The sequence below is a fragment of the Rhinopithecus roxellana genome, chromosome 19 (genome assembly GCF_007565055.1).
Source record: "Rhinopithecus roxellana isolate Shanxi Qingling chromosome 19, ASM756505v1, whole genome shotgun sequence".
NCBI classification, from domain to species: domain Eukaryota; kingdom Metazoa; phylum Chordata; class Mammalia; order Primates; family Cercopithecidae; genus Rhinopithecus; species Rhinopithecus roxellana.
The window spans coordinates 69,528,071-69,540,104 of record NC_044567.1 but is presented as its reverse complement, the minus strand read 5'-3'; the positions used below and the strand labels follow the sequence as shown (position 1 = coordinate 69,540,104).

The 12,034-nt window shown below is 53.7% G+C and overlaps 2 protein-coding genes across 6 annotated transcripts; one reads left to right on the top strand and one right to left on the bottom strand.

Moving 5' to 3' along the window:
• The first annotated feature begins 64 nt into the window (after positions 1-64).
• GPS2 (G protein pathway suppressor 2) lies at positions 65-2,971 on the top strand. The gene is made up of 11 exons (XM_010377320.2): positions 65-298; positions 524-686; positions 1,047-1,156; positions 1,241-1,353; positions 1,485-1,564; positions 1,656-1,738; positions 1,921-2,074; positions 2,168-2,257; positions 2,347-2,426; positions 2,514-2,609; positions 2,794-2,971. The coding sequence occupies exons 2-11, from the start codon at positions 593-595 to the stop codon at positions 2,875-2,877; spliced, it is 984 nt and encodes a 327-aa protein (XP_010375622.1). The 5' UTR covers positions 65-298; positions 524-592; the 3' UTR covers positions 2,878-2,971.
• Positions 2,972-3,174: 203 nt separating this feature from the next.
• On the bottom strand, positions 3,175-8,969 carry EIF5A (eukaryotic translation initiation factor 5A). Of its 5 annotated transcripts, none has more exons than XM_010377321.2 (6): positions 8,857-8,969; positions 6,166-6,351; positions 4,834-4,938; positions 4,482-4,613; positions 3,999-4,072; positions 3,175-3,828 (listed from the first exon to the last, which is right to left on the bottom strand). In XM_010377321.2, exons 1-5 carry the CDS (start codon positions 8,923-8,925, stop codon positions 4,010-4,012), a joined length of 555 nt encoding a protein of 184 aa, XP_010375623.1. In that variant the 5' UTR covers positions 8,926-8,969; the 3' UTR covers positions 3,175-3,828; positions 3,999-4,009. The 5 variants fall into 5 exon arrangements, with proteins under 5 accessions (XP_010375623.1, XP_010375624.1, XP_030778627.1 ...); XM_010377322.2 differs by lacking the exon at positions 8,857-8,969 and adding an exon at positions 8,221-8,589; XM_030922767.1 differs by lacking the exon at positions 8,857-8,969 and adding an exon at positions 8,236-8,399.
• Between the last annotated feature and the right edge of the window lie 3,065 nt (positions 8,970-12,034).

Sequence of the window (12,034 nt, the reverse complement as noted above, 5' to 3'; positions counted from 1 at the left end):
TCGGCCTCTCTCTCGCGCGCCCCTCTCCGGAGCCCGCGTCCCCTGGGGTGCCACCAGGTGGGCCCGCGAAATTAAAGAGAGCTGAGGATGCCAAGACCAGTATACAGCCCTCGTCGCCCGCCTTCCCGGCTACGGGATTTGGACGCCGCGGGCACCCGTCGCAGCGCGCTTCCGCCTTCTCTCACCCAACCTGTGAGGTCGGCCGCAGCCGTGACTCCGGAAGAACTCGGCCGGGCCTCCGGATGTGACGCACGGGCCAGGGCGCGCCTTAGCTGCTGAGAAAGCGCAGAGAAGTCGGGTAGGGAGGGCTGGCGTCCGGGCTGGCGTCCGGGCTGGCTGGGCAGGGAGCGGCAGCACCGAGCAGGGGATCCCGGCGCCGCCCGCGCGCGCGGTGGAGCGGGGGCTGCGGGCCCGGCCGGGTGGCGGGCTCCTGGGACACGTGACCGGGGCGGCGAGCGGGCCGGGCGGACGGGCTTCCGCCTGGGCCGGGCGCGGCCCCCTCTGAGCGCCAGCCTCCCCGCAGGCGCCGTCTGAGGTCTGGCAGTCAGAGACAGAGCCGGGCGCCCACGGCCCGAGCGCCCACGGCAGCACCATGCCCGCACTCCTGGAGCGCCCCAAGCTTTCCAACGCCATGGCCAGGGCGCTGCACCGGCACATTATGATGGAGCGGGAGCGCAAGCGGCAGGGTGAGCCGGAGCCATAGCGGGGGGACACACGGCCCAGAATGGCTCCTGTACCTCAGAGTTGGCGTCAACCCAGCAGCCAACCAGTGCGCCCGCTGCCGAGCGCAGAGGAGGGAAGGAATAGCCCCGTTGTGGTGGGATTTAAGCGTCCTGGTCCACGCCCCAGAACCCTTGTGACGGGAAGGACCTTGGAGAGCACCTGATAAAGCCTCTCCGTTCCCTGTTGCAGCGATGGGGGAGCTTGTCCCCTCGAGGCAAAGAGCACACAGGCGTGTTGGGATGACCGGGTTTTGCTGGTCTTCAATCTAACGTTGGAATTGTTTTCACTACCCTGCCTCTTCTTCATTCTGCCTGATTCTCCAGAGGAAGAAGAGGTGGATAAGATGATGGAACAGAAGATGAAGGAAGAACAGGAGAGAAGGAAGAAAAAGGAGATGGAAGAGAGAATGTCACTAGAGGAGACCAAGGAACAAGTAAGCAGTCCCTTGAACTCTCCCAGCTTTGATTTCTTCCCTTGACTCTCCCTGCCTTCATCTTCTCTTCCCACTCCCTCCCAGATTCTGAAGTTGGAGGAGAAGCTTTTGGCCCTACAGGAAGAGAAGCATCAGCTTTTCCTGCAGCTCAAGAAAGTTTTACATGAGGAAGAAAAACGGAGGCGAAAGGAACAGAGGTGGGATCGGAGTGCTAAAAACTGAAATGGGGGCCAAGTGGAACTGGGATCAAGTAATAAAAGAACTAGTGTTTAATGGCGAAAGAGAAGGCATCTGTCCTTGGCTTTGACCTGCCTTCCTCTCACTCCAGTGACCTGACCACCCTGACATCAGCTGCATACCAGCAGAGCCTGACCGTCCACACAGGAACTCATCTCCTCAGCATGCAGGGTGAGGACTAAAGAGACCACCTGATGGAACCGGCCTTCTTACAGGTTGCAGCCTCCCATTTCAGCATCATGAAGCCCTTCTCCCTTTCTAGGGAGCCCTGGAGGACACAATCGCCCAGGCACCCTCATGGCAGCTGACAGAGCCAAACAAATGTTTGGACCCCAAGTGCTTACGGTGAGAGTAGGATTGGATGCCCAGCCCCTACTGCTTCCATCCATGCATCCTTGCCACCAGTATTCAAGTCACAAACGTATCAAGCACTTAAGTTTAGGGGGAAACGGGGCATACAGATAATACACAAGTCACTGGGTTTCAGCTTTCAAGTTTATAGGCAAGTTCTCATTCTCCCTCCTTAGACCCGGCACTATGTGGGCTCAGCAGCTGCTTTTGCGGGGACACCAGAGCATGGACAATTCCAAGGCAGTCCTGGTGGTGCCTATGGGACTGCTCAGCCCCCACCTCACTATGGACCCACGCAGCCAGCTTATAGTCCTAGTCAGCAGCTCAGAGGTGAGTAATAGGAGGGATGGGGCTTGGCCTTCCTCACCGTCAAAGGAGGAATGCCATTGAGTAAAAGGTTTTAATGGCTTTTTCCTTTCTCAGCTCCTTCAGCATTCCCTGCAGTGCAGTACCTATCTCAGCCACAGCCACAGCCCTATGCCGTGCACGGCCACTTTCAGCCCACTCAGACAGGTGATAACATCCCATGCAGGAGCTCTAGCTCTCTGGGTCCTCCCCTCCCTGTTTCTTTCTCATCTCACATGCCCCTCTTCCCCACGTAGGTTTCCTCCAGCCTGGTGGTGCCCTGTCCTTGCAAAAGCAGATGGAACATGCTAACCAGCAGACTGGCTTCTCCGACTCAGTGAGTATGGCACCTTGGGAGGTCAGGATTAGGGATATGTTAAGGGGAGCTTCAGTATGCCTCAGGCCCTGACTCTGTTCTCTGCAGTCCTCTCTGCGCCCCATGCACCCCCAGGCTCTGCATCCAGCCCCTGGACTCCTTGCTTCCCCACAGCTCCCTGTGCAGATGCAACCAGCAGGAAAGGTAAGAATGGTAATACAATTTACCTGTCAGAATCCCTACACTAGGGATCCAGAAAAGCAGGATTAGGTAGGACAGGTGGCCCACATCACCTGGTTTTTCTTCCTCTTTGGGGGTGGTTACCAGTAGGGTATTAAGTGGGAGAGTACGCCCAGTGACAAAGCCCTCTTTTCATCACCACTGCCAGTCGGGCTTTGCAGCTACCAGCCAACCTGGCCCTCGGCTCCCCTTCATCCAGCACAGCCAGAACCCGCGATTCTACCACAAGTGACCATCAGATTATATCTTCAACATCATGCCCCCCACCCCACTGTGGGTGAGGGTACCCCGTGTGTCCCAGGCCAATAAAATCTACCTGCCACTGACCCTGGCTGCTGCTGTTTGTGTTGCCTCCCACCCAACTGTCTGGAATAGGTCAAGGCTGCTTGGGGGGTGGGGGGATGACTGGCAGGTCCACAGCAAGTCAGCGATAGACAGCGGGTTCCAATGAACTCAGTGGCAGAGTTCAGTCTTTTTTGTGGTTTCCAAATATATCCATTTAATTCAAATAAGCAGCTGAGTTGGGGGCTTCATATTAAACTTGTAGTTTTATTCAGGTTTGATTTTAACAAATATGTCGGGGAGAGAGCCCGCAGGGAAGGGTAAAGCCCACGGGGGCAGGGCCCTCCCAGATGCCTGAGGAGGGGGCAGGTCCCCTCCCCTCTCCTCCTCTTCCCTCCCCATCTAAAGGGGTTTGGGGAGAGACACAGGCAGGGGAGGGGGCTGGTCCCCAGTCTGTTGGGGTGGTGCTCAGGGTAAAGGGCTATGGGCAACGGGACCAGACCAGGGATGAGTGGGGAGGGCACAAGGACCATTTGCCAGAATCCACCACTTTCTGATTCCAGATTGAATTAAAAAAAAAAAAAAAAAAAAAAAAAAAAAAAAAAAAGACTAGACCACAAGCAGCACCCACCCCCTTCTCCCCCACCAGGGCTGTAGTGTGAGGGGAGAAGAGGAGGGCAGCTTCACCAAGGCCACAGCTTCGCTTGCTCCTGGCCAAGGGAGCTAGGTGAAGGGGAGGGGCTCCCCGACAGATTGAGGGTGAGGGGGTGGGGAAAACCAAAATAAAACATCAAATAAATGGTGTAGGAGGAGTCCAGCCTAGGACCAGGCCACAGCCAGGCCAGGCTGGGGGAGGGGGCCTCTGCAGGTTCAGAGGATCACTGCTGCCACCACCGCCACCCTAGGTAGGAGAGAGAAATTAGTAAGATAGGATAATATCTTCAACAGGAAGGATAGGGAGAACAGGGCCAGGCTAGGGGCACAAATTAAGCCTGGAACAATTAAGACTAGAGCAGATCTGCTGAGGACAACAAAATGTGAAGGGGACAGTGAGGGATTTGTCACACTCACCTGGGAGCCAGTTATTTTGCCATGGCCTTGATTGCAACAGCTGCCTCCTCTGTCATGGCAGACAGCACCGTGATCTGGAGGAGCAAGAGAGATAGACAGGAGATGTCTGAGCTCAGGAAGAAACGTACAGAACAAAGCTGAGCACAAAAGCAGGGAGGGGGCCAGGCACGGTGGCTCACGCCTGTAATCCCAGCACTTTGGGAGGCCAAGGCGGACGGATCACGAGGTCAGAAAATCAAGACCATCCCGGCTAACATGGTGAAACCCTGTCTCTACTAAAAATACAAAAAATTAGCCGGGCGTGGTGGCGGGCGCCTGTAGTCCCAGCTACTCAGAAGGCTGAGGCAGGAGAATGGCATGAACCCGGGAGGCAGAGCTTGCACTGAGTCGAGATCGAGCCACTGCACTCCAACCTGGGCAATAGAGCAAGACTCCATCTCCAAAAGAAAAGAAAAGAAAAGAAAAAGCAGGGAGGCACCATACCAGGATCTCTTCTCCACAGTCGTACTTCTGCTCAATCTCCTTGCCAAGGTCTCCCTCAGGGAGACGAAGGTCCTCTCGTACCTCCCCACTGTCCTGGAGCAGTGATAGGTACCCATCCTGGATGCCAATCAGCTGGGGGCAGACAGGGAAGGAAGCTGAAGGTAGTAGGCCCAGGGAGGCTGAGAGTAAAGGCTCTGATAGACAAACTGGAGTGATAGCAAACTAACACTAAATATCCTCTCCTGCCATTTCCTTCCTCTCCCAGCACAAGCTCTCCTGATCAGTCCCTATCCCCCAACTTCTCCCTCCACCATAAACGGCTAACCCATCCTCATCCAAACCATCTACATACCTGGAAGTCATTCCTTTTGATGTTGGGGACATCCATGTTATGAGTTGACGGGCAGATATCTTCATATTTTTTCCCAGTGAAGATGTCAATGCCAACCAGGTGGACCTGTATGTGAGCATCACAGAGAGAAACCCAACCAAACTCTTAAGACGGAGGAAACAAAGGCTGCAAGTGACCTTGCCTGATGAGGGAAGTCAGACTACATTGTTGGGGCAAAGACTGGAGTATTGGAATTGAACCAGTCAACTCAAGAAACAGTAAAGCCTCTTAAAGAAAACAAAACAACAGAGGCTAAAAAACCACCGTTGAGATTGGGGTTGACAGCACAAGAGAAAACTGCATGGCAGGCTTAGAGAAGACGGTTACCTCGATAAAAGATAAGATGCTAGGAGTCTAGGGGAGTGGGAGGAGTCTGGGTAAAAGTTTGGAAGAGTTTTCTGGACACCAGGAGAAAGAGCTTAGAAATTGGGAAATAAGGAGGGTAGAAGGGGAAAGATAAGAAATAAGAAATGTGAAAGAGCTGAAGAGAAAAAAGGACTTGCAGGGAGATCAGAAATAACTATGTAGCTAGAAAATAAGGAAGCCAGAAGAGCACAGAGAAGGATACTAGGGAATAACCCAAGATCAGTGTCAAGTCAAAAGATGCAAAAACTGATTAAGGAAAAACACCACAAGAAACTCAACAAGAACGAACCACGTTGAAGTTCTAAAGAGACAGGAAAAATCTGAGGTGATGAGGGAAGTGCTAGCAAGAATGTTAAAACCCATGACAGCATGGAGGCTCAAGGAACCCAAGGAGAGTGGGATGGGGCAGGTAGGGGCAGTTTGATCCTGCATCAGAGTTCCAAAGGGAAAGCTAGAACTGAGGAACGAAGCGGCAAGGTGATCTGAAAGCTCAGAATTAACGCAGGAGTCCCTCCAGGGGAAGGCCACATTCTGGTAGAACTGGAGAAACCCTGGGCAACGTGATGGAAACAACCAGCTACAATGGCTCAAGGGAAGAAAAAGTGAAAACCAAGAATAAGGAAGGAGCAACTGAATAGCTAGAGCATAAAGGCCTATGAATTGAAGTTAAGAGACTGGCACAAAGCTGGAGAAACGGAGGGACTACCAGATAATGATGGGGGGACAGAAGGGTAACCACAGAAGAGGCTGAAGACTGGGGAGCAGGTGTAGTTGTCTGAATGGGTATGAAGGCTGAGTGCTAAACAAAAAGAATCAGACAGTAAAAGCAGAGTTAAAGGAAAGTCAGCACTGTTGGCAGCTTGCTGCTGGGAGCGCCAAGGATACTGGAGGCACGGGGAAGGCAAGATGTGGAGGTGAAATTCTAACCTTGGCGTGGCCGTGCTTGCCAGTCTTCGAAGTAGACATCTCGACGATCTTACATGGCCGGCCTTTGAGCACCACAAAGCCATTCTTACGTAATGCTGAGCACTGCATTGGGAAGGTGGCTGAGGCCCCTGCATCTCCTGTCTCGAAGTCCAAATCATCTGCCATTTTAAGAGGCTTCGATTCCAACTAGAGCCAAGAAGAGAACTGAAGTGAATAAGCATGGAGGTTAACAGGACCTCCAATCTATCCCATTTCTCTCTAGAAACATTTTCCCAACTCTGTATTCCATTACCCACCTAAAATAAAGTCAGAGTTCCTGAACTTAAAATACTGACTGGGCTCAAATATACTCAAGAACTGGTGTGTGTATGGGAGGGTGGAATAGCTGGTTTCTCCCGCATAAATCAAAGTTAGAGTGGTGGCTTGGGAAAGGAAGGCTCTAGGGAGCTGGAATGTCAAATCTCAGAGATGAGAAAAGGCCTACTTCCTGGGAGGGGGGAGGACTCAGGTGTTACTTGCCACTGAAACCAACCACCCCTCTTCCCCACACACAGCCAGGGCTATAATTAGGTGAGCAGCTATGATCCAGCAAAAGGGCAGGGCTAATGTGGGGGGGAGGGTGGAGACCGGAGGACAAGGCCCCACCCATCTGTTACACCACCCCCCCTCCATCCACACACAAACCAGTCACTGCTACAGGAAACCACAAGGCCTCTTTGGGGGATTCCCGCCTCGCCAACATGCACTTGCAACAAGCCAAGGGGGAGAAAGCAAAGTTGTTTCCGAAATGATCCCCCTGCCAAACACCTCGATCTTGGTTCCCAAAGAGAACCGAGGAACCCAGCCTCTCCTGGAAGGCCCTCCCACTTTTCCCAGGATGCATCTGTCCTGTCGGCTTTTCAGGCCGGGCCAGTACAGTCAGTAGAAAGTGGGAGAGGTGGGGGGTGGTGAATGACAATAAAATGAAAGCAAAAGGTTGGTAGTAGTGAGTAGTAGAAAATCATACTAGGCTAGTAGAGTTAAGGACTTCGAAACCGTGGAACTCCCAAACCAGTTACAACGGGAAGACAGTGATAAGGTGAAGAATGCCTATCACGGTGGGAAACTCATCTGCCGGAGACTTTAAGGCGCTGTCCGCCCGGGCCGACAGAAGAGTTGGGCTCCTGTCCAAACGCCCTCAGTTTCCCCATTTCTCCGGCCTCCCAGCTCGAAGGAGTGCCACTTACACCTGGCTGGCCGCCACACTTCACAGGAGGGTTTTGCAGGAAAGCTCCAGGGGCCCTTGAGGTTGGGAAGCGCTAACATATGCCTGCAGCATGCTCTCCGGGGTGATCAGGACGCGAGCCTCCGTCTTCTCCCACTTCTCAAAAGCCCCGGCCCCCTAGGACACCCCGCGAGGGCTAGCTCTCCCCGCGCTAGGGGCTGCCGGCTCCTGCAGACCATGTGGCCGTTCGGGGCTTCCGGTGGCCGGGACCTGGGGGGGAGGGGTCCCCGCGCTGCCATGCGGCCCCGGTCCACGCTCGGCCATGCGGCCTGCGACCCCGAGGGCAGCCTCCCGTGGGGGGCACTTCCGGTGCCGCGGCCGCCCCCTCCTCAGAGACTGCGCCAGGCCGGAGCCACGCCGCCTCCCCTCCCCCCGGCCGTCCGCCAACCCCCCCCATCAGGCCCTCTCACCGAATAGCCCCCTCCCCCACCTCACGTGGCCGCGCTGCGCCGGGTCCTCAACGGCCCAGGTACCCTTGCCCCGATGGGCCGATCTGGCCCCTGGCCCTCGCCCCGGCGTGGCCGCCTGGCGGCCTCTCCCGCGTGGCTGCCTCGCGGCTCGCCGTCCCCCGCCCTGCGTCGCTCCAACGTCACCGGGCCAGCCCCAACCGTCACCCCGCGCGCCAACCGGGGCGCGCGCCCGCGCCTCTCCGCACCTCGCGCCGCTCTCCGGCCGAACCCGTGCGGCGGCGGCCGCCGCTCCCCTCTGCCCCCTCCCCGACCCCCGCGCCGTTCCATCTTCTCCCGGGCCCAAACCAAGGTACCGCGCACGCGCGCCCTGCCCGCTCTCACCTCGCGCGAACGCACCGACTCGACCCCGTCCGCTCGCCGCGAGCCCAACCGCTGCCTCCGAGCCCGCTGCCGCCGCCGCCGCCGCCTCTACCGCCGCCGCCGCTGCTGCACACGGGTCTTAGTACGCAGGCGCCGACTCCCCACTGACCAACCAAGCAGCCCTATGACAGCCGCGCAAGCGTGCTATCTTTCTCCTCCGCCCTCCACCCCCGCACTGCGCAAGCGCACACACCCTCCCCATCTCCACCCTCCCTCCCACCTACCCGGCCAATGACGCGCATACGTGACCCCGCCCCTCACAAACCCTGAGCGTCTTCAACTAATCTGCAACGCGCAGGCGCACCCGGTTTTTTAATCTCTTCAACCTCCTCTTCCCTCCCCTTGATAGACCGCTTGTCCTGCCGGACAGTCCTTGCGCCTGCGCAATACGGAGCCCTGCACTCCACACCCTCTAAAGGAAACGCCTGGGTCTCAGAACGCATGCGTGTTCGGAATCCTAAACGCCCCTTCCACCTCAGACGTCGTCTGTACGCCGGGCGTTGAAAAGACCACGCCGCTAGATCACTTGTCTCGTCTAGAACGCATGCGTCTCAGGATACGCCCCACCTCGGCTTTAACTGAACTTAAACGACTCACACGTTTCAGAAAACTTGCTCTGGGGGGTGGGCCTCTTGTCTTGGAATCAGTCTCCCCAGTTCCACACATGCGCGGGAGATGTCTTTCCGCCCCACTCTTCCTAGCGCGGTAGTGTGGTCGGGTTCCCACCCATCTCGGCTTCACTTCTCTAAATCGAACGCCTATGCTGTGCCATAGAGTTCACCCGGGAAGATAGAGCGGTGCTGCGGCGGACACCATCTTGTTTAAACCCTCCGTCCGTATTGGTCTCTATGGCATCCGTAGAGGCCATTCCGCTTTGAGGTTCTCAGTAAAGAGACTTAGATGGTATTACTGTGTTTTCCCCAACTGTGCTCTGCGATTCCCAAAAGAATTGTCTACGAGATCCTTCAGAAAAAATTGTCTATAAAAAAAGAGTGGTGGGCTGGGCGCGGTGGTTGACACCTGTAATCCCAGCACTTTGGGAGGCCGAGGCGGGCGGATCATCTGAGGTCGGGAGTTCGAGACTAGCCTGACCAATATGGAGAAACCCCATCTCTACTAAAAATACAAAATTAGCCGCCGTGGCGGCGCATGCCTATAATCCCAGCTACTCGGGAGACTGAGGCAGGAGAATCGCTTGAACCTGGGAGGTGGAGGTTGCCGTGAGCCGAGATTGCGCCATTGCACTCCAACCTGGGCTACAAGAGTGAAACTAAGTCTCAAAAACATAAATAAATAATACATAAGTAAAATAGTGGTAGGCCGGGCGCGGTGGCTCAGGCCTGTAATCCCAGGACTTTGGGAGGCCCAGGCGGGCGGATCACAAGTTCAGGAGTTCAAGACCACCTGGCCAACGTAGTGAAACCCCTGTCTCTACTGAAAATACAAAAAAATTAGCTAGGCATGGTGGTGGGCGCCTGTAATCCCAGCTACTCGGGAGGCAGAGGCAGGAGATTCGCTTGAACCCAGGAGGCGGAGGTTGTAGTGAGCTGAGATCACCCCACTGCACTCCAGCCTGGGCGACACAGCGAGAATGGTATGTTAGATTACATTGACATTGTCTTAAATCATAGGAGACCGTGAGGCTAGAGACGAGCTATTTTCCCAACTAGTAGTAGGTGCACACCACTGCCTCCAGCTAATTTTTGTAATTTTTGTGGAGATGAGGTTTCATCATGTTGCTCAGGCTGGTCTTGAACTCCTAGACTCCAGGGATCTGCCCACCCAAAGTGCTGGGATTATAGGCATAAGCCACGGTGCCTGGCCAACAGGCTTTTTTTTTTTTTTTTTTTTTTTTTTTTTTTTTGAGACAAGAGTTTTCACTCTAGTGGCACAATCTCAGCTCACTGCAACCTCTGCCTCCTGGGTTCAAGCGATTCTCCTGCCTCAGCCTCCCAGGTGGCTGCGACTACAGGTGTGTGCCACCACACCTAGCTAATTTTTTTTTTTTTTTTTTTGTATTTTTAGTAGAGATGGGATTTCACCATGTTGGCCAGGCTGGACCTCAGGTGATCTGCCTGCCTCTGCCTCCCAAAGGGTTGGAATTACAGGCGTTAGCCACTGCGCTCAGCCTGACAGTCTTAACCAGTTCATTTCTCTGAGACACTGACTAAGTGTCTTGACTGAGCTAAGGGTAAGGCAGAAGCTCCACGATATCAAAAAGAGGTTGGGTATTCACAGCCCCCAGGAGTGTCCATTCAATCTAGAAGCATAGATAATCTGGACAGAAGACTGAGGCATACACAGAGAAAAACAATGGCAAAATATCATGTAGAATTGTGGCATGACGAGATAACACCTGGGAAGGCCACCAGTGCTGTTGTGTCTATGGAATCACCACAGTCCGCGGTAGAGTCTTCAGCTTTGAAAGGTCCACATTTCTTTTGCCAACTCAAGTGACTTCCTCAGGGAAGCCTTTCTTGACCTAGCATACTAAGTCAGCTTCCTGTGTTACATGCTGTCACAGCAAACAGAGCATTTATCATGGATTGTTGATATTCATATATCTGTATAATTGTTTTATTAATGTCTGGTTTTCCTCATTAGAATAAATCTGTATAAGGGATGGGAACCTGTCTGTTTTGTTCACTACCATGTACTCAGCTCCTAGAATTGTGCCTGGCAAACACTTGGTATGTTATAAATATCAATGTAATGTTGAATAAAGATACACCTGACTTAAGCTAACCAGATTCACAGTAGACTGACAAAGATATGGCAGTATCAGATTATTTACAAATGGATTGAAATTACCTAAGACAATGGAATATCCATATTGGTTGGTCCATCTGTTCATTCTCTCTCTAAAAAAAAAAATGAGACCAGGTGCGGTGACTCACGCCTGTAATCCCAGCACTTTGGGAGGCTGAGGTGGGCAGATCACCTGAGATCAGGAGTTTGAGACCAGCCTGACCAATGTGGAGAAACCCCGTCTCTACTAAAAAAAAAAAAAAAAAAAAAATACAAAATGAGCCAGATACGGTAGCGCGTGCCTGTAATCCCAGCTACTCGGGAGGCTGAGGCAGGAGAATCACTTGAACCCGGGAGGTGGAGGTTGCTGTGAGCCGAGATTGCGACATTGCATCTAGCCTGGGCAACAAGAGCGAAAATTCATCTCGGGGGCTGGGGGGAAGTGAAAAGACAAAGTTCAAAGAGCCTTGAAATCAAGGCAAGGTAATTAGCTGCACCTCCTTCAGGACTAGTACCATACAACTCTAAGAGCTTAGTACATTTGTCTTTAGTGTAAAAAAGGCCTGTCTTCTCTTCAAGAAGAATCCTGGAATATGAATAACCATGGATCAGGGCTCCTCTGAAAACTGTTGGAGAGCCTCTCTTTGACCTTCTTTTTTTTCTTTTTTGTTTGAGATGGAGTCTCGCTACTGGTGTGTGCCACCACCATGCCCGGCTAATTTGTGTATTTTTTGGTAGAGACGGGGTTTCATCATCTTGGCTAGGCTGGTCTTGAACTCCTGACCTCATAATGCACCCGCCTCGGCCTCCCAAAGTGCTGGGATTATAGGTGTGAGCCACTGCGCCCAACCTGACCTTCTGTCTAATTTACATATTAAGCATTTCTCTTCTGTTCACATAGAAGTTTCCTTCTTGGGCTGGGTGCGGTGGCTCACGCCTGTAATCCCAGCATTTTGGGAGGCCAAGTTGGGTGGATCAGAGGTCAGGAGATTGAGACCATCCTGGCTAACACGGTGAAACTCCATCT

Coding starts and splice junctions, on each gene's coding strand:
- EIF5A (XM_010377321.2), bottom strand. CDS start 8,925: ATGTGTGGAACTGGGGAGACTGATTCCAAGACAAGAGGCCCACCCCCC. Junction 6,352..8,856: donor GAGCAAGTTTTCTGAAACGT/GTGAGTCGTTTA, acceptor TCTTGGCTCTAG/TTGGAATCGAAGCCTCTTAA. Junction 4,073..4,481: donor ACTGTGGAGAAGAGATCCTG/GTATGGTGCCTC, acceptor TTGCTCCTCCAG/ATCACGGTGCTGTCTGCCAT.
- GPS2 (XM_010377320.2), top strand. CDS start 593: ATGCCCGCACTCCTGGAGCGCCCCAAGCTTTCCAACGCCATGGCCAGG. Junction 1,565..1,655: donor TCATCTCCTCAGCATGCAGG/GTGAGGACTAAA, acceptor CTCCCTTTCTAG/GGAGCCCTGGAGGACACAAT. Junction 2,610..2,793: donor AGATGCAACCAGCAGGAAAG/GTAAGAATGGTA, acceptor CACCACTGCCAG/TCGGGCTTTGCAGCTACCAG.